The sequence below is a fragment of the Hesperophylax consimilis genome, chromosome 7, assembly GCF_061612785.1.
Source record: "Hesperophylax consimilis isolate HC1 chromosome 7, BYU_Hcon_1.0, whole genome shotgun sequence".
In the NCBI taxonomy this organism is placed as follows: Eukaryota; Metazoa; Arthropoda; class Insecta; order Trichoptera; family Limnephilidae; genus Hesperophylax; species Hesperophylax consimilis.
In genome coordinates this window covers 10,734,356-10,760,640 of record NC_142842.1, presented here as the reverse complement: position 1 = coordinate 10,760,640, position 26,285 = coordinate 10,734,356, and the positions used below count along the sequence as shown (strand labels likewise).

General features: G+C 35.9%; 1 protein-coding gene across 1 annotated transcript; it reads left to right on the top strand.

The window, feature by feature from the left end:
- The first annotated feature begins 176 nt into the window (after positions 1-176).
- Positions 177-26,285, top strand: CSN3 (COP9 signalosome subunit 3). Its single transcript, XM_089633706.1, has 9 exons — positions 177-336; positions 2,496-2,650; positions 3,137-3,233; positions 3,331-3,548; positions 6,317-6,514; positions 6,788-6,958; positions 7,482-7,613; positions 9,822-10,004; positions 26,125-26,285. The coding sequence occupies exons 1-9, from the start codon at positions 282-284 to the stop codon at positions 26,203-26,205; spliced, it is 1,290 nt and encodes a 429-aa protein (XP_089489832.1). The 5' UTR covers positions 177-281; the 3' UTR covers positions 26,206-26,285.

Here is a 26,285-nt window from a genome sequence, read left to right as displayed (position 1 = left end):
TTTTTTATATCATAGTAATGTATAGACTCTGTTCAAACTGTAAAATTCACCCGCCATAGTCTTGTATTAATAAAATAAAATAAATAAATATCGATTATTAATATAATGATCGTCATCACTAGTCGTAAAATAGCGACTAGTTTCTCTGCATTGTTTTTTTTCTTTAAATCCATTAATCTATGACATCAATCCTGAAAATTTGACTGTCGCCGAAATTTGTTGATTAATGTCATTTATTGCATTTCGAAAACAAATCTATTATTCAAACTGTTTATCACGCCATGGCTACTGCGCTGGAACAATTTGTTAACAACGTTCGAACGTTGTCAACTTCAGGTAAAATTTATATTTTGATTCAATAGCTTTTTATAATGAATGGGAGACTGACAGCAGAATAATTTAAAAAAAGATTGTTGCTTGAATATTGGTGATAACTGTATCGTAGGACTACTACGGGGTAAGAGAGAGCTGCGGGAGGGAGTTTCAAACCATTTTAAAGCACTATCGGTGTGCACAAATACATTTAAACATGCGCTCTTTAAAATGATATGCCTTTATATCGTACTACGCATTTTTATCATATATTAACACGTTTAAAAAATATTAGTTCATGATTTTATCAAAATGATGTGCTTGCATGAAATTTAATTAATACGATGGTAAAATGCTCATGCTAATATTATTATTTCACTCTAACCAAAATTGAAGATACTATTAGCCTGCTAAGTTCAGTTGGCAAGCTGTATGGTAGAATTTTGATTGAAAGAGTAAGAAAGGAAACAAAGGATAAAATATGGGATGTGCAAGGTGCTTTTATGAGTGGAAGGGGTGCATGGACCAGATCTTCTCATTGCGTATGCTCACCGAGAAGTTTCTGGCAAAAAACCAGAAACTTTTCTGTGCATTTGTAGATCTACAAAAAGCATACGACCGAGTCGACACGAAAAAAGCTATGGAAGGTTTTGTCCAAGTATGGAGTGAATACAAATCTGACTCAGGCAATTGCGTCTCTGTATGAGGGAAGCGTTGCATGTGTTAGGGTAAACGGTGGTTTTACAGGGTTGTTTGATATTACAAAAAATGTTAAACAAGGCTGCGTAATGTCACCGTGGTTATTCAATCTATACATGGATAATTGTATGCAAGAATTGAAAGAGGTGGGATTGGGCGCGAATTCGAGTAATTTGAAAGTATGTTGCCTGTTGTATGCTGATGATGCGGTGCTGATTGCTAATAGTATAGATGATCTACAGTCTCTCGTGTCTAGGATGAACGAAGTATGCATGAAGAATGAGTTAATGATGAATGTAAGTAAGTCTAAAGTAATGGTGTTTGAAAGAGAGAGAGTATGAAAACAGTGTGAAATATAGCTGTGAATGAGGAATACTTGGAGCAGGTGGATGAGTTTGTGTATTTAGGAAGTATGTTTACGAGAGATGGGAAGGCTGACAGAGATATTGAAAGAAGGGTAAATGCAGGTAATTCCGATAATGGAGGACTGAACGCAGTTGGCGCTAACAAAAAATTGTCCAAAGAAGCGAAGTTAGCAGTCCACAACGGAGTGCTGGTACCTACCCTGATGTATGGAAGTGAGGCATGGAAATGGCAAAGAAATGATGAAAGTAGATTGAATGCTGTTGAAATGAGATCCCTGAGGCATATGTGTGGTAAAACCATGTATGATCGTGTGAGGAATGTGGATATCTGCAAAGAGTACAAGGCTGATGTAAGCGTAATGAGTAAGATCAAGAAAGGGACGCTTAGATGGTTTGGGCATGTAGAGCGAATGAGCGAAGAAAGGAGTGTAAGGAGAATATACGATGCAAATGTGAATGGTAGCAGAAGTCGGGAACGCCCGAGGAAGACATGGCACGACCTAGTGAATCAGATACTTGAGTCGGGCCATGTCAAGAGTCAGAACAATAGAAGAGTATGTATGAGACGATGTATGAATGTGAATGAGGCAAGGAGTGTGTGCCAAGACCGAGTTGTTTGGCGGTCCGTCCTCTCTGCCTACCCCTTGATCACCTACCTTGATGTATGGAAGTGAGGCATGGAACTGGCAAAGAAAGGATGAAAGTAGATTGAATGCTGTTGAAATGACATCCCTGAGGCGTATGTGTGGTAAAACCATGTATGATTGTGTGAGGAATGTGGAGACCCGCAAAGAGTGGACGCTTAGATGGTTTGGGTATGTAGAGCGAATGAGCGAAGATAGGAGTGTAAGGAGGATATATGATGCAAATGCGAATGGTAGCAGAAGTCGGGGACGCCCGAGGAAGACATGGCACGATCAAGTGAATCAGAAACTCGGGCCATGTCAAGAGTCAGAATAATAGAAGAGTATGTAAGAATGTGAATGAGGTAAGAAGTGTGTGCCAAGACCGAGTTGTTTGGCGGTCCATCATCTCTGCCTACCCCTGCGGAGAAACGGCGTGATGGTTAGTTAGTTAGTTGAATTTGGTGTAATTATTGTTGAATGATTTTTTTTCTAGGGAACTTTGGAGAACTCTGTGAATTGATTAGTAAAAGTCAAGAGCTTTTGCACAGAAATAGTCTCCATTTGAGCACAGTTTTGGAAACTTTAGATCTTCAACAGCATTCCCTGGGTGTTCTTGCCGTACTATGCGCCAAGTTTTCTTTGCCTCAGGTATTCAAAATTACTAATACAGTGTTCTAGTTGTGAATAAAATGCTTAAATTAATCAATTTATTTTATTTTTATTTTTGTATTCCTAATATTGTGCGGGTATTGGTACACAACATTTCAAAATAGTGCTGTGGAGACAACATCATTTATAGTCCTACACACTTAATTACTGCGTTTGTCCATTGGAAAATGAATTGTGTTAAGGCTCATCCATATTATGGAAAATTTGTTATTAAGTATACCTACATGGCTACAACTTTACTGAAGTTATGTCCAATACCCTATAATATTAATTATAGGATATTTGGTTATGTCACCACTTTTATTTGTATTCCTTCTATTTCGTTTCATACCGATTTCAAATTTGGAATATATGGTAGGTTTCAATTATCAGTTACCATCTATGGTAGGCAGGTACTTGCCCATCAGTTATTATTTGCATATCCTAACAATAATTTCCTTAATAATTTTAAATGTTGATTTGCAGTCTTCGCCGGGGGTTGACAACAGCACCATGTTTGAACAAGTACAAGAGTTTATCACGGGCTGCAATGGAGAGCAAGTCAGGTTCTCTCCAGACATGTGTAAGTAATATTATATTTGTTCCTTTAATCCAACTACAACAAAAATTGCCGCGTAGAAGAGGAGTGTAAATCTAGAATTTTAAAATATTTTTTCCAGATTCTGAGCTGTGCCATCTCTTGACCAACCACCTAGTGGAGACCAAGCTGCCGCTCCGGGGAATTGAACTCTTGAAGAGAGCAATCAGAAAGATCCAATTGTTTGACTCACAGCTCACATCAGTTCACGCTGACCTGTATCAACTCTGCCTTTTATCAAAGTGTATAAAGCCAGCACTGGAATTTTTAGAATTGGATATTACAGGAATAAGTGCTGAGGTACATAATATGTATTATATATAATGTAGTTGTTATTATGTCAATTTTTATTGTAGCTGTTTTGAAAAATCCCCTGCCTGCCTGTACTTTGTACAAAAACAGGAACTATGTACATATTATATTGCCATCGGTTTGGATAATACCTTGAAGCGGGTTATGGAAGGATCTTCTTCAAACGATTTTATCTACTCTTTTGTTTATTTTTTCCTTCTAAAAATTTTTTCAATCGTAACCCAGACATAGTTTTTTAAAAAAATATTAACGTCACACAGGAAGCCCCGAGGAAAATAATTTATATTTAAGGTAAAGGGTATAAGGGTTGGGTAGGAATCTAGGGATCAGTGCGTCCAGGAGTGACGGACATATGAATATATCCCTCCCACTTCGGCGCAAGGCGATGAGTCAAGAGACCAGTTGAAGCTTCCAAACCAGCCCCTTCATTAATTGTGCTAACTAAGTTAGCTGTAGAGTTATTAAATGATTGTCAACCTGTTTGCCAAATCTATAATGTAGATACACGGTGTCCGGAAACTTGTAGTACAAGCGGGAAACTGGTAAATCTACATCACTTATTTGGAGGCGGTTTCGTGGTATAGTTTTTTGTTTTGAGCTTTCGTTTCATGTAAATCCAGTCCAAAGTTGAATTTTTAAGGTCAAATTAAAAAAAAAAATAGTTTCTATGGGTTTTAATGTCTTAAAATGCGTCTAAGCACAGACCTGGTCAGACAAAACCTGGTCCCAAAAGTTTATTTTTTTTATCTTTTGGTTGGTGAAAAATGTAGATGTAGATTCAGCAGTTTTCCGTTTGTACTACGAGTTCCGGACACCATATATATATTTCGCTATTGTATGATAAGTAAAGTTGGAAGCATTATTAGATTCGGCAAATCAAGAACATCTCTCCTTTTTACAAGTTAACCTTCCCATACCCATAGTGGTAACCAGTGGCGGCGAAAATAAGTCAGATAAGAAATTTAATATTAGGTACATACCTATTTATAAAGAAGCTCTCTTCTCTGCTCCTTTCGTTTAGCGAAAATTTTATAACCATCTTGTTAATATATGGCCACTGAACAAAATGTATGATTATACCATTGCTTAAAATTCGCTAGGTTTCGTATCTTTAATATTCGTACCTTTTTCTGAAAAACTCCCTTTCTCCCTTTAAAATTCAAAACCACCAAATCTGGGGACTTCTTCCCAGACATGGTATAACTGCGAGACAGCGCTTGACAACAACTAATCATTCATCTCATAATAACATTTTATAACTTGTATCGAAGAGAGCTGTGAGCGTAATATTGGCTGAAAAAGAGTAGATGTTAAATTGAAGACACTATCAACAACAATAGCACACATCCGTGTTCCTATTTGATATGCTACTGAACAAACTGTTCCTTCCGATGTGGTGGTAAAAGCAAGATCTTCGTCCGCGAATATGCTAATATTGGGAAAGAATCGTATGTACTCCAAGCTTTCGACTGTTCACAGATTATCCAAACAAAGTAGTCAAATTCCATATCGCAATCGAAAACGAATTGCTACGAACATAGGTACAGTCGCAATGCAGGTGATGCACGCTTAGGCTAAGGACTCACGGAGCGATTTTTACCCGCGTCCGCTGCGGTGGCGGAATGGAGTTTTATTTTCAAAACTCACGAGACCGCTCTTTTTTGCGGTGACGCAGCCGCCGCGGTCGCGGTTATCGCCCGCAATCTTGGCGGTTGATTATCGCAAGACGGGCGGTTGCAAGACTGAGTTCCACTAACTCGCCCGCCAACCGATCGCAGAGCGCGCGGGGGCAACCCGCCGCGGCCGCGGGACCGCGGCCGCGCCGCCGGTACAAGATGACCGCGGGTGCAGCGGGCCCCGCAAACAATCGCACACGCCGCGGGCGTAAAACGCGTCGTGAAATGTGCTTTAATTTTTTACATACATATCTGCATTCTACAGAGGCTGCGGGCCCGCAACCGCGGCGGGCGCGGGTAAAAATCGCTCCGTGAGTCCTTAGCCTTAGTAGGTACTCATCGTAAGATATTTGTGAGACGTTATAATTGAACCAAGTTTCTTATTGTTGTTAACCATGTCGAGCCATGATGAGCCTTCATTAAAGAATACATGAGTTTCTAACACTGTTTTGCAAAAAAAAAAGTTTTAACTCTTATCATTTATTTTTTTATATCGCTAAATTCAAATGTGACAATGTGACCGTAAATAGGTACATTTCCAGATAAGTACTTACCAAGATTCACCAGTTAAACAAAAAAAAAATAATATAAGATAATTTGGCATAATTTTTTCCATGTATTTTAATATTTTTATTTCTATTTTATTTGAAATATCTTTTTAATCAATCAGTTTTATCTTTATTTTTATTTCTAATATGGCTTCTATAATAATATGCACTTTTCAAATTTTTGTTTTACCTCGACAATTTCCTTTCCCCTTATGTTTTATTATTGTTATTCTTGCATAAATCATGTATGACTACCATAATACAGGCACAAGCCTAGTTTGGTAGTTGAGAAAAATCACCAAAATTGTCAAAATGTCGGAAATTTTGTTGGTTGTTCGGTTCTCGGCAGCACTTATTAACTGGCCACTGGTGGCAACCCATGTTACCTATGTTTACACAAGCTTTCACAATAACAGCTTTCAATTTTAGCTATTCTTAAAAAAATAAGCTATTCCTCAAGCATGGTAACGTAAAGTTAAGTGAATTTGGAGCAGTCTTTGTGTACTATAATTTGTTACTTGATTAATTTCAGCTTGGCGGGCAGTTTGACTCAAAACATTTCCTTTTATATTACTATTACGGAGGTATGATCTATGCCACCATCAAGAACTACGATCGAGCTTTGTATTTCTTCGAGGTGGCCATCACCACACCGGCTGTTGCCGTCTCGCACATTATGCTGGAAGCTTATAAGAAATACATTTTGGTTTCACTGATTCTGCATGGAAAGGTTTGTCCTACAAGTTTTCTCTACAACTCCAAATACATATATAATAATATTATCATTCATAATCTAGACTAGAGGTTCCCAACCTTTTTGCCCTATTGCCCACTTTTCAAGTATATTTGTCTTTAGCGCCTCCCCTCCCCAAATTTAACTAGGCCCAAGAACAAATCAAAATGCCGTTGATTCTTATAGTTTTAGGAAAGTAAAATTTTTAAAGTTTTTTTTTGTTTATATGTAACAATCTAATAGATATATTGAAACTTTCTTCCATTACAGATACAGCCCATCCCAAAATACACATCTCAAGTGGTTGGAAGATTTTTGAAGCCGCTGTCATGTGCGTATCACGAACTGGCTGGACCACACAGTGACACCCCCATACAACACATAGTACAAAAGCACAGAGACACGTTTCAGCGCGATCACAACATGGGGCTTGTTAACCAGGTAAAATACTTGACATTTCAAAATTAGTAATGATTAAAAATAATTAAGAAAAGTCTCACTTGAAATACTAGGGGCTGCTATTATCAACCGAGCTGCTCTAAAATTCGGTTCAAACCACGGCAAAACCTCAAAGGCATAACCTGCGGTTTACCAATGCAGCCAAGGATGATTTTCTCTTATTGTACATTTATAGTTTTGGTTCATCCATTTGGATGGGTTAACCTGAGATGATTCAAGGTTCGAACTGTTAAGTTAGTGTTAAAATGTTTTAATGAAGGTGTATGTCGAAGAAATATGTGTGAAGGTAGAATTCTGTAGGTGGATCTTACATAAAAAGGCAGCCAACTTGATTCAGTGTCCTACCCTGGGTTGAGTTGGCTTTGGTTTAACAGGCATCGTTCAAATGTCAAAAATTCACAATGGTGTTGATCGTTGATTTGATGATCGTCAAATATGAATGTTTAAAATACCTCGAACGTTAGTTCCTATGATCACAATCTTAAAATAAAATGATCTCTTTCAGGTTTTATCATCTATGTATAAAAAGGATATCCAGCGCCTAACAAAGACATTTTTAACTCTCTCTCTGTCGGACGTAGCGAGCAGAGTCCAGCTGGCGGGTCCAGCCCAGGCGGAGAGTTATATTAAGAATATGGTATGCATTTTATTTCTACTATATATATATTACTTTGTACCCTCTGATATTATAGACAGCCCTGATTTACTTAGCCTATTTACCTTCCATATACCCTCAAGAAATACTCAATCAAAAATTATTTTTAATTGTAACAGCGATATCAGGACTGACTCATGATACTCACTTGTTAGCTAGATTGCACGCAGTTGGCAATACTTTCTCAGAAATAGTACATGTGTTCAACTGCACGGATTTTAGTTACAAGAAGGCTATAATAAAATACCTAATAAATAAATTTTGATGTTAGTTTTTATTATTCTTTGTTTTATAATTTACATTTTATTTTATAATTTCTTTAACAAATTTTTATTTATTTCTTTAAAAATGTTTCACAAAATTATTATGTGTATCACATATTTGTAAAAGCTTTTATGGATATACAGTAGAACCCCGTTAATTCGAACCCCGATAATTCGAAAAAACGCGTAATTCGAAATTTTCGTCAAAAAAATTTCCGCAGAAAAATTTTTTCATACAAAATTTTTTTTAATTCGAAATTCGTTAATTCGTAATTCGAAATTTATTTTTGTCCGCGCACGATAATTTGTTCGTGTAATTCGAAAAAAATTGATTTTTGCGAAAATAAATCATAATATTTCGTAAATCTGAATCTAAAAGTCAGCCGTGGCGGTAAAACGCCGAAAAATGTATTTTTACGTGGTTATACATCGTCCTAATTAGTATTATTATTTTGTAAATCTAAATCGATTTACACTGGAATGTCGTACTTTTTCAAAATTATTTCGAATATCCGAGTTTGAAGGGCCGAGAAAATACGTTTTATGCGGAAATATGTCGTAGTTTTACGAGTTTACACCAAATATCTGAATTTAAAGGGTCGGCCGCGACGAAACTCGGCCGCAAAATTTCGATTTACGCGTAAATGTATTGTATATTTACGAATTTATTTCGAATATTTGAATTTAAATGGCCCGCTGCGACGGAAATCGGCCCCGAAATCTCGATTTACGCGTAAATATATCGTATTTTTACGAATTTATTTCGAATATCTGAATTTTAAAGGACCCGCCGCGACGGAAATCGGACGCGAAATTTCAATTTACGCGGAAATATATCGTATTTTTACTAACTTTACTTCGAATATCCGAGTTAAAAAATACGGCGCGACGGAAATCGGCCGAAAAATTTCGATTCACGCCGAAATATGACATATTTTTACGAATTTACTTAAAATATCTGAACTTAAAAGGTCGGCCGCGACGAAAAACTGCCAATAAAATTCGATTTACGCGGAAATATATCATATTTTTACGAATTTACATCAATTATCTGAATTTAAAGGGTCGGCCGCGACGGAATTCGGCCGCGCATTTTCGATTTACACGGAAATATACCGTATTTTTGCGAATTTATTTCGAATATCTGAATTTAAAGGGCCCGCCGCTACGGTAATCGGCCGCGAAAATAAAGAAATAATTGGTATTAATACGAATTTACAACTAAAATTCCACCTGGATTTGAACAGGCGGCCGAGAAAATCGATTTTCGGCGTTTTTTTTTTAATTCGAAATTTGATTTTTGATGTCCGGTGGATTTCGAATTAACGAGGTTCTACTGTATATTATAATATGAATGAATACTTTGTTTTCTGCATATACAGGTTGGCGGTGGTAAAGTGCGCTAATTTTTGTGGGGGGGGGGGATTCTACATGATTTTAGAATTTTTTTCGAAATTCCAATATTTTTAGGTAAAAAAGTTGAATTGTTAGCATGGGAAAATAAATATTCTTTTATGGAAAAATATTTTTGTACGGGAAAATAAACACAATAGGTATTTCAAAAAAGTTATTTATCTTTTTACTTCTACCATCATGTAGAATCACCTCCCGAAGTTAGCACACTTAACCTCCGGACATTCATGATTATTTTTTTGTTTTAAAACATTAAAGAAAATAATTAGAATAAAAAAATAAATAAATAAACAATATATCATAAAAAGAAAAACAAACGACCCCTAAAAATGCTTACAACGAGCAAGTTTTGTTGGTTCCCATCTTGCTTGACGAAAATTAAATGAAAATGCTATATGTACAATACATATAACGTTTTTTAAAGCGGCTTATGTAATAAAATTAACAAATAAAAACATATGTTAAAAGGAACATGTGACATATTTAAATAAATCAAAATAATATGTAATCCCAGATAGAGGATGGAGAAATCTACGCAGTAATCAATCAGAAGGACGGAATGGTTGTGTTCCTGGACAGCCCGGAGAAGTACGCCTCCCCGGAGACCCTCTGCCTGCTGGAGAAGCAGATGGCCAACTGCACTCGTCTCCACCAACACATCCTAGAGATGGATCAACAGATCCAAGTCAACCCACAGGTTAGGGTTTACTTTTACTATATTTAAGATACTGATGGCCAACTGCATCTGCCTCTACCAACACGTCTTAAAGATAGACCAACAGATTTAAGTCAACCCACAGGTTAGGGTTTACTTTTACTATATTTAAGATACTGATGGCCAACTGCATCTGCCTCTACCAACACGTCTTAAAGATAGACCAACAGATTTAAGTCAACCCACAGGTTAGGGTTTACTTTTACTATATTTAAGATACTGATGGCCAACTGCATCTGCCTCTACCAACACGTCTTAAAGATAGACCAACAGATTTAAGTCAACCCACAGGTTAGGGTTTACTTTTACTATATTTAAGATACTGATGGCCAACTGCATCTGCCTCTACCAACACGTCTTATAGATAGACCAACAGATTTAAGTCAACCCACAGGTTAGGGTTTACTTTTACTATATTTAAGATACTGATGGCCAACTGCATCTGCCTCTACCAACACGTCTTAAAGATAGACCAACAGATTTAAGTCAACCCACAGGTTAGGGTTTACTTTTACTATATTTAAGATACTGATGGCCAACTGCATCTGCCTCTACCAACACGTCTTATAGATAGACCAACAGATTTAAGTCAACCCACAGGTTAGGGTTTACTTTTACTATATTTAAGATACTGATGGCCAACTGCATCTGCCTCTACCAACACGTCTTAAAGATAGACCAACAGATTTAAGTCAACCCACAGGTTAGGGTTTACTGTTACTATATTTAAGATAATGATGGCCAACTGCATCTGCCTCTACCAACATGTCTTAAAGATAGACCAACAGATTTAAGTCAACCCACAGGTTAGGGTTTACTTTTACTATATTTAAGATACTGATGGCCAACTGTATCTGCCTCTACCAACACGTCTTAAAGATAGACCAACAGATTTAAGTCAACCCACAGGTTAGGGTTTACTTTTACTATATTTAAGATACTGATGGCCAACTGCATCTGCCTCTACCAACACGTCTTAAAGATAGACCAACAGATTTAAGTCAACCCACAGGTTAGGGTTTACTTTTACTATATTTAAGATACTGATGGCCAACTGCATCTGCCTCTACCAACACGTCTTAAAGATAGACCAACAGATTTAAGTCAACCCACAGGTTAGGGTTTACTTTTACTATATTTAAGATACTGATGGCCAACTGCATCTGCCTCTACCAACACGTCTTAAAGATAGACCAACAGATTTAAGTCAACCCACAGGTTAGGGTTTACTTTTACTATATTTAAGATACTGATGGCCAACTGCATCTGCCTCTACCAACACGTCTTAAAGATAGACCAACAGATTTAAGTCAACCCACAGGTTAGGGTTTACTTTTACTATATTTAAGATACTGATGGCAGTGGCGGCTTAAAGGGGGGGCGGGGGGGGCGGTCCGCCCCGGGTACCAAGGACCAAGGGGTGACAACGACAACACACTTGTGCAGCCAAATAAGACCTGCGTCACACACAGCTATAAAAGCGCAAGCAGATATCTTTTGAACCGCGAGCGCTTATCTTTTCTACCTTCACACGACGCTATAAAATATTTCTTCCTATGGTAGGGGAAGGAGTCAGACGAATTAGAGAGCTGCCACGAAATACCATTTCTTTGTACTGAATTGACAGCTGTCATCCGCCCGTTTAGGCAGCTCCGTAATTAAAATGACGCCCTTCCCTGTTCACCGCGGAGTGGGGGGTGCATAACTTTTCATATATCACCTCAGGAGCGGTTACGGCGTAAGATGGGTACTGTCTATGGTTCATCTGCGCATAAAAGCGCTAGGTGTGACAGGCCTCATGGAATTGTATGGAGAGCGATATTTGGCGTTCGATCATCTTTTATATTTACATTGGAGCTCCTCAGATTCATTGTAAAATGGGGCTATTCTGAGTCAGTTCCAAGTTTAGCGCTGTGTCTAAGATTTTTTTTGACAATCTGTGTTTCGGTGGCTTCATGTGAAAGAAGCTTTTCAAAGTTAAAATTAATAAAATCTTATTTAAGATCCACAATGAGCCAAGCGCGACTAACCAATCTTTCGATTTTATCAATTGAAAGAGACAGGAAAATAAATTTTGATAATGTCATCGAATATTTCAGTAAAATAAAGTCTCGTAAGCATGTTTAGTATTCGGTGTTTTATTTTAAGTAGGGGTGCTCAATACAAAACCGCCCCGGGTGCCAATCTACCCTAAGCCGCCACTGACTGATGGCCAACTGCATCTGCCTCTACCAACACGTCTTAAAGATACACCAACAGATTTAAGTCAACCCACAGGTTAGGGTTTACTTTTACTATATTTAAGATACTGATGGCCAACTGCATCCGCCGCTACCAACACGTCCTTAAGATAGACCAACAGATTTAAGTCAACCCACAGGTTAGGGTTTACTTTTACTATATTTAAGATACTGATGGCCAACTGCATCCGCCGCTACCAACACGTCTTAAAGATAGACCAACAGATTTAAGTCAACCCACAGGTTAGGGTTTACTTTTACTATATTTAAGATACTGATGGCCAACTGCATCCGCCGCTACCAACACGTCCTTAAGATAGACCAACAGATTTAAGTCAACCCACAGGTTAGGGTTTACTTTTACTATATTTAAGATACTGATGGCCAACTGCATCCGCCGCTACCAACACGTCTTAAAGATAGACCAACAGATTTAAGTCAACCCACAGGTTAGGGTTTACTTTTACTATATTTAAGATACTGATGGCCAACTGCATCCGCCGCTACCAACACGTCTTAAAGATAGACCAACAGATTTAAGTCAACCCACAGGTTAGGGTTTACTTTTACTATACCTATTTAAGATACTGATGGCCAACTGCATCCGCCGCTACCAACACGTCCTTAAGATGGACCAACAGATTCTAGTCAACCAACAAGTTAGGGTTTATTTTTTTCCAATCTTATATACAATCTGAAACAATACTGAAAACAATCCACTTTTATTTTATTTTTTTAATTTTTTTTTATTTAATATATATAAGTGGGTACAGGATATAATATAAGTACATAAAAAATATATTTATATTACAAAATATTATTATATTACATTAAAGGACTCACCCACTTAAATAATAAATTTGTCGAATATGTACTAACATAAATTGAATCTTCAAAGAACGTTTTCAGATTTAAATACAGGTTTATTATAACAAACAAATCTTTAAAATATCCTTAGATGTGGCTAATAGACGATAAATGTATAAATCCACATAGCTAAACATAGCAATTATCCCGTAAACTCATTATACACTTTATTTTTGAAATACAGGTGGACCATATTATTTTGAAATTGAGACCGGTACTTCCGCAGGAAGAACGGAGGCATAATAATACAAAAATACGGTTGGCACATTACGAAACCTATAATTTCGGTAAATAACATTATTCTCATAGTTCACAAATGGCCTAGTATTGCAAAAGTGGTCTCGGGCAATAACTACCTACTGCTTCAACATTCAACAATGGTGACCTGAAAACCGATATTTTCGAATGTTCATTGTATATAATGTGGGGAGCAGTGTATAACGCGAGCGCTTTATTTTGTTAGATGTTTATTGGATTTATTGGATTAAATCTTGGATGTCGAAAGCTTTCCGGGCTACCAGTGGCCTACCGCAAGGTAGTCACCTTGGCCCGGTTTTGTTCCTCATTTTCATCAATGATATAACCAATTGCTTCAACGATGTCGAGGTATTGCTCTTTGCAGATGACGTCAAACTATACAAGAAAATAACTGATATAAATCATTGCCATATACTACAGTCAAATATTAGTAAGTTTAGAGATTGGTGCATTCAAAATAATTTATTTTTAAATGTAGTAAAGTGCAAAACCTTGACTTTCTTCAGAAACAAAAATCCTGTTTTATTCGAATATTCCATCAATAACATAGCTTTAGAAAGAGTCACGGAAATGAGAGATCTTGGAATTATTTTGGATGAAAAACTAAGTTTCACCAATCATATCCATCAAATTGTGAACAAAGGTATGAAAACACTAGGCTTCGTATTAAGAACAACTAAAAACTTTAATTCTTTGCAAGCCATTAAACTATTATACGTATCTCTAGTAAGAAGTCTAATTGAATATAACTCAGTAGTTTGGTCTCCATCTTATAAAATTCACATTAACAACATTGAGCGAATACAAAAAAAATTTCTACGTTTTATAAATTTTAAATTAAATATCCCTGTCGAAGACTTAAAATACAATTTCTTACTAAATACTCTAAAAATACATACATTAGAAGATAGACGTAAAATAAACGATTTAACGTTCTTATTCAAAATACTTAACTCTAAATTCGACTGTTGTGAACTCCTGCAACTTATAAACATACATACACCCACAGTAACAACACGACAAAATACAATATTCTACAGCAGCACACATAAGCGTAACTACATTGCCCACTCTCCGATACAACGACTTCACACCATGGGAAATCATTACTTGGGTGATGTTGACATATTCAATACCAACTTGGCAAGTTTTGTGGATCATTTAAAACATTTATTTCAACAATACTCCTAAACACATCATGTAAACCAACAAATAGCTGTAATTTTCTGTTTTTGTTTCTTGTGTTTGTATGACTTGTTGCATAGCTTTTATCAAATGTAATTTTATTCTTATTTTTTATGTTTGAAAGTATTTGTCAAATTAAAATTATACTACCAACCATGTAAAAGCCCTCTGGACGTTAAATAAATAAATAAATTTAAATTTAAAAATTTAAAATATATTTATGTTCGCAATCTCACAAATGAAGAAACTGGTTCTTGTGCTTGGTGAGAGAGTTACACTAATTATAAGAAAAATAGAATATCATTATGCTATAAGTAAGTATATATATATGGTAGGAACAATATATAAAGAGACAAAATATAAATACAGTGGAGATGAGTATAGACTGATAAATAATAATATCAATGAAGGGAAAAACAAGCAATTATTTAGTTAATTATTTCTGAAAGAGTAACTTCAGTTTTAGTTTAAGTATGTTAATATCCTTTAATTTCTTTATTTCAATCGGAAGGTTGTTGAAATACTTTATTCCTAAATATTTATAGTTATTTTGCATTTGTTTGGTATTACATTTTGGAATTTTGATATTGTATTGATATTTTAAGATAAGTGGGTTTCAAATTTTTTGATTATATTATCTTTATAAATTTGGATAATTGCAAAGAGGAGTGTGTGCCAAGACCGAGTTGTTTGGCGGTCCGTCCTCTCTGCCTACCCCTGCGGAGAAACGGCGTGATGGTTAGTTAGTTAGTTAGTTAGCATTTTTCTTGAATATATCTTCTACTCGGGGCACCCCGAAATCTATAAATAGCGTTTCTGTTGGATACGTGGAGGGTTTCATGAGGATTACTTTAATTCATAGTATGTTATGCTATTCTGTGCATTATACCCATAAGCATTTAAGTCGTTTTTTGTATGTTGGATGCTCTTGTTGAATATGTGTTTGGCATTCAAAGATTTGCTGTTTCACCGAATTTGAACAATTTTTAAAGTTAAATTTAAGTTCTGCAAAAGTCCTATTCAAATTCTGTTATTATCCAAGTATCGTGAAACAACTGACCCATGATGAAATGATATTAGATCTTGAATAAAACTTTCACAGAACTTGAATTTTATCATTGAAATTTGATGAATACTTCAAATTCTGTGAAACAATCCGTCCTAAAGAACGCGGGAGTGAGTAAATTCGAATACTTTGCAACTTTTTGGATACTGGATACAAAATAATATACACATTTTCACAAATATTTGCTAGGAATTTCTCCGCCTTCCTCTTACGCCTCACAACATTAAAAGTTGGATTCCTAAAAAGGATCAGAAATAACTTGGACCTAAAGACAACGCGCCTTGTTTACAATTCTATTGTTACTCCGCATTTAAATTATTGTTCTAGTGTTTTATTCTTATGTAACGAAGCCCAAAATAATAAACTACAGGTTATACAAAATAGGGGGATGAGGATGATTTTAAAATGCAACATTTTTACTAGAGTTAAAATTATGTTACAAAATTTAAATATGATGACAACCAAACAACATATAATATATAATACGTTAACAATGATGTATAAGCTTCAAAATAATATGCTCCCAAATTATCTGCAAAGAAATATTATGTACCATGAAAATGTTCACAATAAGGAAGTTGAGTGAAAAATATTTTGACTTATAAAAAATATGTTCATGTAGATCAAAAAATATCGATTCTAAATATATAAATATATTTCTATATTATTATTCTTAGAATTAGTTAAACGTTCTTGAAAAAGCATTCAATAGCAATAGACTGTATACGCTCCACGATTGGTCGAAAGAATTCTGACGTCACATGTGTCGTGACTTGTACGTACAACGGATCACCTATGGTGCATCTCTTTCTATTACATGAGAGATGGTCGGTTTAGATGAGAGAGGTGAAAAGAGGTGAGAAGAGGTGAAAGAGATGGAGAAAAACAAGGTGGGTAAGTACCTGGTTATTCAGATCTAGTCACTAAAAAGAGGCTAAAGCATTTGAAGCAAGGCTTCAATTCTGAATGGTGGTCTTTCACATACCGAAATACCCTATAAATTTGCGATAATAAAAGTATCTACCACTCCGGAACGTACCACAATTAAACTTTATATATACTATTGATAATGAAACTTCATATTATATAAATTTATTTACCATTGGTAACTTTTATGCTATGTTAGCTGATGTTTTTAATACGCCTTTATTAAAATATGAAGCTGTACTAAATAAATATTCTAGCAGTGCATATTTTAGCTGCTTAGCAGGTTTTAGTTTCTTCGATTCTTTAATCGAGGCCAAAGGTTTATTTGGGTTTGTCAAATATATGTACGTATTTGTTGTTATTATTATATGAAATGGATTTCTAAAGATACATATTCGTATAGTGCTTTATAATATTATGTTGTTTATTGCATAACTTGGAAGTTTTTATTATTATACATGTCACATAGCATGTGATACACTTCAGGCCGCCGGCCGCCCAGAAAAGTCTCACAGTGAACTGGGCTGTAAACCGTTATTTTACTTTTGGTCTTTACTTTTCTGCGCGGTGGTCCTGAATTCGCGCGGGGAACGTCAACAAGTAGCGACGGCAATACCGTAAAAGTACCGTACCGGGCGGGAAAAGCAAATATTCTAACTTAAAATATTAATTTAACCACTCAGAACATTAGAACGTCAAAAGACGTAAATATGATAATAGCGGTCAAGACATTAGAACGTCTTTTCACGTAAACGCGCGAGATTTTACAAAAATCGATTTATTTCCATCACTAGTATACGGATTGCCATGATTTAAAAAACAGAGTATCGATAATGAATAACGCTACACGTCTGTCAACAATATCTATGGAACGTAGAAGTGCATTATCTAAGCCGATTGAATCTGTCATCTTGTTCGTTCATAATTTATTGGGTTTCTAAATAATTTATTAAAAATATTTTAGTTTGGACGGTTAATATTTTGGGGTGACTAATAGTTTTTAATTATATTTCTTCAATATATAAAGTGTTATTTCTTTATGATACTCAGAAAAAAGTACATTTTTCACGGCTTTGAAATAATGGTAAGCGATTCTTACATATTTTTGACGATTTCATAAAATATATATTTAGAAACGCAAATATTTACTTATAACAACACAATGCCATAGTGGATTTCATAATCTTTCCAAAACAAAACGAATGAGGCTACGTTTCCCAAGACGTGAGTTATGATGTTTTTAGCAAAACTCGTAAATAACACAAAAATTATCACATTTTGACAGTTCTCAAAGGAACACATAGTATATAAATGTCTTTGTCTGAGAGGTTAACTATGAAATCTTAATCAATTTTCTTTTTTTTTTTAATAACATCAATTCTAATAGACGGTTAACATTGGTAAAAAAATTACTGGAATTCATTGTTGAAGAATTACAAATTTTTCCATACAAAATGCTTAAGCGACGTGGTTTTCACAGTTCGAATGACGTCACACCACACCCCGCCTCTTACCGCTCGGATTCCGGTCGTTTTGGCGGGCTTAATAAAATTTAAACTTTGAGAATTAATTTAATTATGAAAACAAACTTAAATACCAGTATTTAAGTTTGAATGCGAACATTGATAAAAAAAATGGACTCAACTTCCTTATTATCCTACGAGAAGACGCAGAGATTTTAGGCTTCCCAAAACTAAACTTTCATGCACACAAAACAGCGCGTTTTATAAAGGGCAACAACTTTATAATAACCTACCAAATGTCATAAAGGAAGCCCCAAGCCTTAGCACTTTTCGTAGGACATGTGCTTTATATGTAAAAAATCATTTTTGATTATTGAACATACTCACCAATATTATTTTTGTCACGTAGATATCTTATATAATATAATTTTGTGTATTTATCTTTTTCTCTTAAAATGTAATTGTTATTTTTTGTATTTTTTATATTTTCCTACTAGATGTATGAAAAAAATTGCATACATCTAAATAAAGATTCAAAAACAAACAAACAACATTGGAGATGCCATAGTCTTACTGGCTTCAGACGGTTGGGAGCAGTTGGGACTCGTGTGCGGTATTTATCAATAAATAACTAACCAACTAACCGTCAAGCAGATCCTCCGCAGGGGCAGGGAGAGAGGACAGATCAACACTTGACTTTTGCGGCACACGCATCTTGCTTTATTCACATTGAGGCATCGCCTCATGCGTCCGACTCTTGACGTGACCTGACTCAAATATATGATTCACATTCATACATCGTCTCATAATAATATTATTATAATTACCTATTAGCGAACACATAATCGGTACCTACAATATTATGTATTGTGATGGATTGATCACATGAGATATTGTTTCTACATCTAGCAATTATAACCACTTTGTAGGTTTTTATAAATGGGCCGCGTACTACTTTTTGACTTTCAAGCAAAAAACTGAGAAAGGGCATGGAATGGATTATCAGTAGTTATGTAGCTACATTGCTTGGTGGTGAATAATATTGGATACATGAAGCCCGTTTTATACGGTGTCATATCATAAATAACTTTTTGTACGATATTTCATATCAAATTGATGATTCAACCACATTTCGTTCTGACCGTTCTGGAAGGCGTTTAAATAGACAAGCGCTTGTCGCCAGCACTTAAAATTACTAAAAATTATTATTTGGACCACGACATTCTTCATTCAGCAAGTCAGGCTACTGGTGTAGCACTCGAAGATTATACGTGAAGGGAAGACATAAAGAAAACTATGAAAGGTGGTGCATTATTTAGAAGGAGAATTTTTTCTTCCACATCAGAAAAAATACTGTTGTTGATTTTAGTAAAGAAGCGATAGTTACGTCGATAAATTCACAAATTATAAACGCTGAAAAATGTAATTCCAACGCATAAAATTCTAGGTGTCGTTGAACGATTCCTAAATTTTAGACAGTGACAGAGAATATTTATGGAAGGAAATCTCTCATAAAACTTTTCGTTGGAAAAAATATATATCACTAGTAAAAAATGTGTACTGACTACGACCAACCAGGTGCATTCCGCCCAATTAGCCTCACCTCATTTCTTTTGAAGACAATGGAGAGGCTAATGGACAGGCACATAAGGGACGGGGCACTGAAAGAGAAGCCCCTCCACGAGTTACAATTTTCTTACCAAGCAGGTAAGTCAGTCGACGCGGCACTGCACAGGTTGGTGTACAAACTGGAGCAGGCACAAGCGACTGGGGAACTGGCGGTAGGGCTATTCCTGGATATAGAGGGAGCATTTAACTGCACCACTATTAAATCCATTGATGAAGCGGCAGAAAGACATGGACTCGACAAAACCACCAGAAGGTGGCTGAGGAACATGCTCTCAGGCCGGATACTTACGGTGACAAGGGGTGAGGTAAGCATCAAAGTGCTGGTGACACGAGGGTGTCCACAGGGAGGGGTCTTATCACCCTTGCTGTGGAGCCTGGTGGTGGACAACCTCATCCGGAAACTCAACAACAGGGGCCTATATACGCAAGGGTATGCGGATGACATTGCAACCATAATAAGGTGTTGGGATGCAGACACAACCCGAGGCCTTATACAGTCAACACTGGCAACAGTGGAAGAATGGTGTGAAGAAACAGGACTGTCAGTAAACCCAGACAAGACAGAACTAGTAATCTTTACGCGTAAAAGGAAACTAGAAGGATGGAGCAATCCAACCTTCTATGGAAAGGAATTAGAACCCTCTGACACGGTTAAGTACCTCGGAGTCATCATAGATGCCAAACTGAGCTGGAAAAACCAGGTGGAAACTGTAGGCAGAAAGGCCTGTGCTCTGATGTGGGCAACTAGGCGAATCTGCGGCAGAACGTGGGGTCTCAAACCTAAAATGATGCAATGGCTTTACACAGCCGTTGTAAAACCAAGGATCATGCACGCAGCCCTGGTCTGGTGGAGGAGAACAATACTGAAAACAGTGATGGTCACACTCAATCACATACAGGGACTTGCATGCAGAAGCATCACAGGAGCCATGAGAACCACTCCAATACTAGCCATGGGAGTGCTGCTGAACCTACCCCCACTAAACATAGAAATAGAGGGGGCGGCGATGGCGGCAGCCTACAGGTTACATTGCAATGGCCAATGGAGAGGAGAGTTGCCCAGAAACAGTCACACGGAAATAGGAATAAGACTGAGGGCAATTAGTCCGACGGCTGGGATGAAGCAGGACGGCAAGCAAGCCGAATACTTCTTCGGACAGCTGTTTAAAGTGACGTACCCCACAAGGGAGGAATGGGACTCGGTCCCAGGTCCAAACTCCAAACAGGAACTAATCTGGTTCACAGACGGGTCCAAGATGGAGGAAGGAACAGGGGCCGGGGTCTGTCTACAGGGATCTAAGAGGGAACTCAGTATACCTCTAGGAATGCACTGCACTGTGTTTCAAGCTGAGATGACAGCCATCTTAGCCTGCGCACAGGAGAATATGAGTATCGGGTACAGAAATAAGAACATAAACATATGTTCGGATAGCCAGGCGGCCTTAATGGCACTGGAAAGTAACCGATGCGACTCCAGACTGGTGATGGAATGCAGGACTATCCTAATAGAACTGGCGACCATCAATAAAGTAACCCTGCTCTGGGTACCAGGACATAAAGGTATTGAGGGCAACGAGCGGGCTGACGAACTAGCAAGGAAAGGGGCGAAAGCACCACTTGCGGGATCCGAGCCGGCCGTAGGAGTAGCAGCATGCCACACCAAACTACATATCAAGAGGTGGGTCAAATCCCAACACTGGAAGGAATGGAAGAAGGCACCCGGAATGAGGCAATCTAAAGTACTCATAAACGGACCGGACCCTAACCGAACCAGGCAACTACTCGATATGGACAGAAACTCACTGAGGGAACTGGTAGGACTATTAACGGGACACTGCCATCTCAGGAGACACATGCAACTGTTGGGAGTGGAAAACACCAACATCTGTAGGAAATGTGAAGAGGAGGAAGAGACACCAATTCACCTATGGTGCCAATGTCCCGCTCTGCTGGGAATAAGGCTCAGATACCTGGGAAGACACAGTGTGGAACCAGAAGACATCGCCACATATCCAATGACAGCCCTGGTGAACTTCATAAAAGGGACCGGGTTACTGGCAAGGGAATGAGGTAAAATGGGAGATAGTACAATGGGCCTATGGCCTAAGTGCTCGCGGGGAACGTAAGTAAACCGCCTCCGACTTTAAAAGTGTACAGAATCGGGAACCTTGTAATATGGACGTACCACGATGTTCAGCCCAAAAATCAAGACTTTAGGTACATATGACACCATCATACGTCGTGCAAGTGGGATAAAAAGGGTCTAGTTAACGCTAGCAAGAATAACATAACATTCAATCTCCCCAGGCATTGATTTAATTTACTGAATTCAACAATCCTCTATCGTTTGTCTCTTTTAAACTTACGCTTTATACCGTTAAAAGTTTGAGATGCACTCTTTTTTGCAAATATGTTTTGGTTAAGTAATAATTTTTTGTATACAGACACGCACGAGTTTTACAAACTTACTATTTACGTGTTAATTTTGCAATAAAATTGTGCGTTTTTATGCCGTTCTCTAAGACCTGAGCTTTATAGGTAGAAAAAACAATTTACAATGATTAATATATCTTATGTACGGGCGCAAAATAATAATTCATCTCGATATTAAAAAGCAAAACGTGTTAAAATAATATATAATGTTTATTCAACAATATTGAAAATAATGCCATCTATCAGTGTGAAGTTTTTAAATATATTTTAAGAATACCCTTAAAGCTAGGAAAAATAAGTTCAAAGCTATTTGACTCTAGTATCTAAAACACAAGGGATGCGGAGCATCCAAAGCAAGCATGGAGTATTACTAAGATACTAAAAACATTTCTGATTATTCAAATTTCAGCATACTACGAAAAAATTGCAATAAACTATCGAACATTTGTTACAAGAATTATATTAATAATGTTGAACGTTCAATTGGAAATAGTAAGTATTATGAATCACTAAATAACAATAATCTTGGAATACCTGAAACTATGCACCACAAACAGAAAACTTCCTGTAAAATTAATGAAATTGTCAATTTGTTTGCAGATTTTTTTAAAGATGTGTATGAAGCAGATATACCTAACGAACCAATTCCAAGCTTCGAGTCAGATATAAATTAAGAATTATCCCAGATTCATATTGAAATTAAAGACATAGCGGCTTGTATTAAACTACTGGAACCTAAATGTTGCTCAGGACCAGATAAAATTCCCCCCATATTCCTTAAAAACTGTGCAGGTAGCGTTTCTTACCCACTATACCTACTCTTTAAACAATCACTTTCATCGGGTAAGTTCCCGCAAATATGGAAAAACAGCTTTCTTACTCCAATATTTAAAAGCGGAGACAAGTCTTTAGTTGAAAATTACAGACCAATATGCATACAATCGTCGATACCGAAAGTTTTTGAAAAGTTAATTCTTCATAAAATATGTTCTTGTGTAAAATTTAATATTTCTTCATTTCAACACGGTTTTGTCTCTGGCCGATCTACTCTAACTAATCTTACACTATACGAAAACTTTATCTCATGTGCTCTCGCTAACAGGCAACAAGTTGACTCAATTTATACGGATTTCAGTAAAGCGTTCGACAAGGTTTGTCATAAAATCCTTATAAATAAATTGTCAAAACTTGGAATAAGTGGTAAACTATTACACTGTATTAACCTCTCGGACAAAGACTATTATTTACTTTGTGTTCCTTTGCGATCTGTTAAAACGTGAAAATTTTTGTGATATTTACGAGTTTTGTTAAAAGCTTCATAACTCACGTTTTGGGAAACGTAGCCTCATTCTAAAAGATGTTTTGGAAATATTATGAAATTCACTATCGTATTGTATTGTTATACGTAAATATTTGCGTTTCTAAATATACATTTTCTGAAAACGTCAAAAATATGTAAAAATCGCTGACCATTATTTCATAGCTGTGAAAAATGTACTTTTTTCTGAGTATCATAAAGAAATAACACTTTATATATTGAAGAAATATAATTAAAAACTATTAGTCACCTCAAAATATTAACCGTCCAAACTAAAATATTTTTAATAAATTATTTAGAAACGCAATAAATTATGAACGAACAAGATGACAGATCCAATCGACTTAGATAATGCACCTCTACATTCCATAGATATTCTTGAATACAGACGCGTAGCGTTATTAATTATCGATACTCTGTTTTTTAAATCATGGCAATCCGTATACTAGTGATGGAAATAAATCGATTTTTGTAAAATCTCGCGCGTTTACGTGAAAAGACGTTCTAATGTCTTGACCGCTATTATCATATTTACGTCTTTTGACGTTCTAATGTTCTGAGTGGTTAAGGATTACTTATCAAAACGTATACTGACTGTATGTATCAAAGAACAATTGTCTTACGAATTCGAAGCCACTAGCGGTGTGCCTCAGGGTTCACACTTAGGTCCAATATTATTTATACTGTTTATAAACGATGTCACTTCTATTTTCTCTGATGTTCACATATTATTATTTGCTGATGATATGAAAATATTTAAAATCATTACAAATATCTATGACTGTTTGTCCCTACAATCCAATTTCAAAAAATTTGCAGAGTGGTGTTCCATTAAAGTAACTTACACTTAGGACGGGTTGTTTCGGAGAATTTGAACAATTCATCAAATTTCAACGTTCATTTTCAAGTTCTGTGAAAGATTTTTTCAAGTTCTGTTTTTATTTCAGTTTTGTCAAGCAACTAGCCTACAATGATATAATAACAGAACTTGAATAAGTCTTTCACAGAACCCGAAAATGAACGTTGAAATTTGATGAATTGTTCAAATTCTCCGAAACAACCCTACTTAATATTAAAAAATGTCAAATTATGAGTTTTTTCAGAATAAAAAACCCCATCAAATATAGTTATACACTGAACAACCACATTTTATTATCTGTACCTGAAGTTAGGGACCTCGGTATAATCTTTGATAGTAAATTATCATTTACTAATCACATTAATGTCATTACTAGTAAAGCAATGAAAATGTTGGGCTTCATTACTAGAATATCTAAAGATTTCAAAAATATCCATACATTAAAATTACTTGATACAACTCTAGTCAGAAGTCAATTAGAATATAATTCGTCTATATGGAACCCTTCCTACAAAAATCATGCAAACTCCATTGAAAGAATCCAACACAAATTTCTCAGAACAATTAACTTCAAATTAGGAATTCCCTCTGACGACATTGATTATGATTCATTATTACAATTAATGCATCTATTATCGTTAAAACATAGAAGAATACTTAATGATCTAATTTTTTTATTTAAAATAAACAATCACTGGTTTGACTCCCCTGAATTAACTTCGTTGATAAATTACCATGTTCCCTGTAGACCAACTAGACTCAAGTCACCTTATTATTGCAACAATACTGGAACTAACGCAGAACAAAATTCAATAATCCATCGCTTGCACAGATTAGGCAATGAATATTTCAACATCGATCACGCTGATTGTCTATTATCACATAAAAGATGCATAAAACAAAAAATTTCGATTAATACCATACCATCATAATGATTATGTACTTCAGATTAAAAACTACTATGTAGTACTCGATAGGTAGAAGCTGATATCAGTGCATTATATATCATAGTCATCATAGGTACTATGTAAAACTTTATCGGACTGTCAAGCAGTGTCGCACATTATTATTATACACGCGATTCTCCCGGTAGATTTACGTAATTTATTACTTTTGTTTCCTTTTCATATTATAATAGTATATATTTTAATTTTTTTGTATTTCTTTGGCATTCACTATGTAACAATTTCTAGACATTTTTTGTTTTTAATGAGTTTTTATTATTCACAATGTACATTTGTTACATATAAATTTTTTATAAAATTAGCGACCGGTTTCGACACGTCCGTGTCATTAACTAGCTAACTTTAATTTTAAACTTTAGTTTTAAAATAGCTAGTTAATGACACGGACGTGTCGAAACCGGTCGCTAATTTTATAAAAAATTTATATGTAACAAATGTACATTGTGAATAATAAAAACTCATTAAAAACAAAAAAAAAGTATATATTTTATTCCTTTCATTTTCTAATATCTTTTATTTTATTTTTTACAAACTCTTAATGCCTTTTAGACATTTTATAAGCACTTCATTCTTCCTTATACTACTTTATTGTATATTATTACATATAATTTCTTACTTTGACTTATTACTATACTACAGATTGCTACTTATATTATATTTATATCTCTTTGTTTTTTCATACTTTTAACCTTACTTACTATTTACTGATTATACCATTATACTTACATTTATATTGTTGCATTCCTTATGTTGCTGTACTATTCTCTGTAAATTAGTATGTGAATGGCACATGTTGTGCCGTATATGTGAAATAAATAAATGGAGAGACTGCGCGTGGTAGGTACATATTATTTTTTTCAATATTTTAATGATATCTTAAATTTGTTTTCAGTACGTGAAGAAGTGCATCGGGAACCAGGATGATGACCTCCCTGCCGCCACCCAGTCTTCCAAAACCACCTACTCCATGTAGCCTCCGCGGAGCATCGAGTCTTATTCATATTAATATATCAGAATTGTGATATCGGGCATTGAATAAATACTGGCAAAACA

Coding starts and splice junctions, on each gene's coding strand:
- CSN3 (XM_089633706.1), top strand. CDS start 282: ATGGCTACTGCGCTGGAACAATTTGTTAACAACGTTCGAACGTTGTCA. Junction 3,234..3,330: donor CAGGTTCTCTCCAGACATGT/GTAAGTAATATT, acceptor TATTTTTTCCAG/ATTCTGAGCTGTGCCATCTC. Junction 3,549..6,316: donor TTACAGGAATAAGTGCTGAG/GTACATAATATG, acceptor GATTAATTTCAG/CTTGGCGGGCAGTTTGACTC.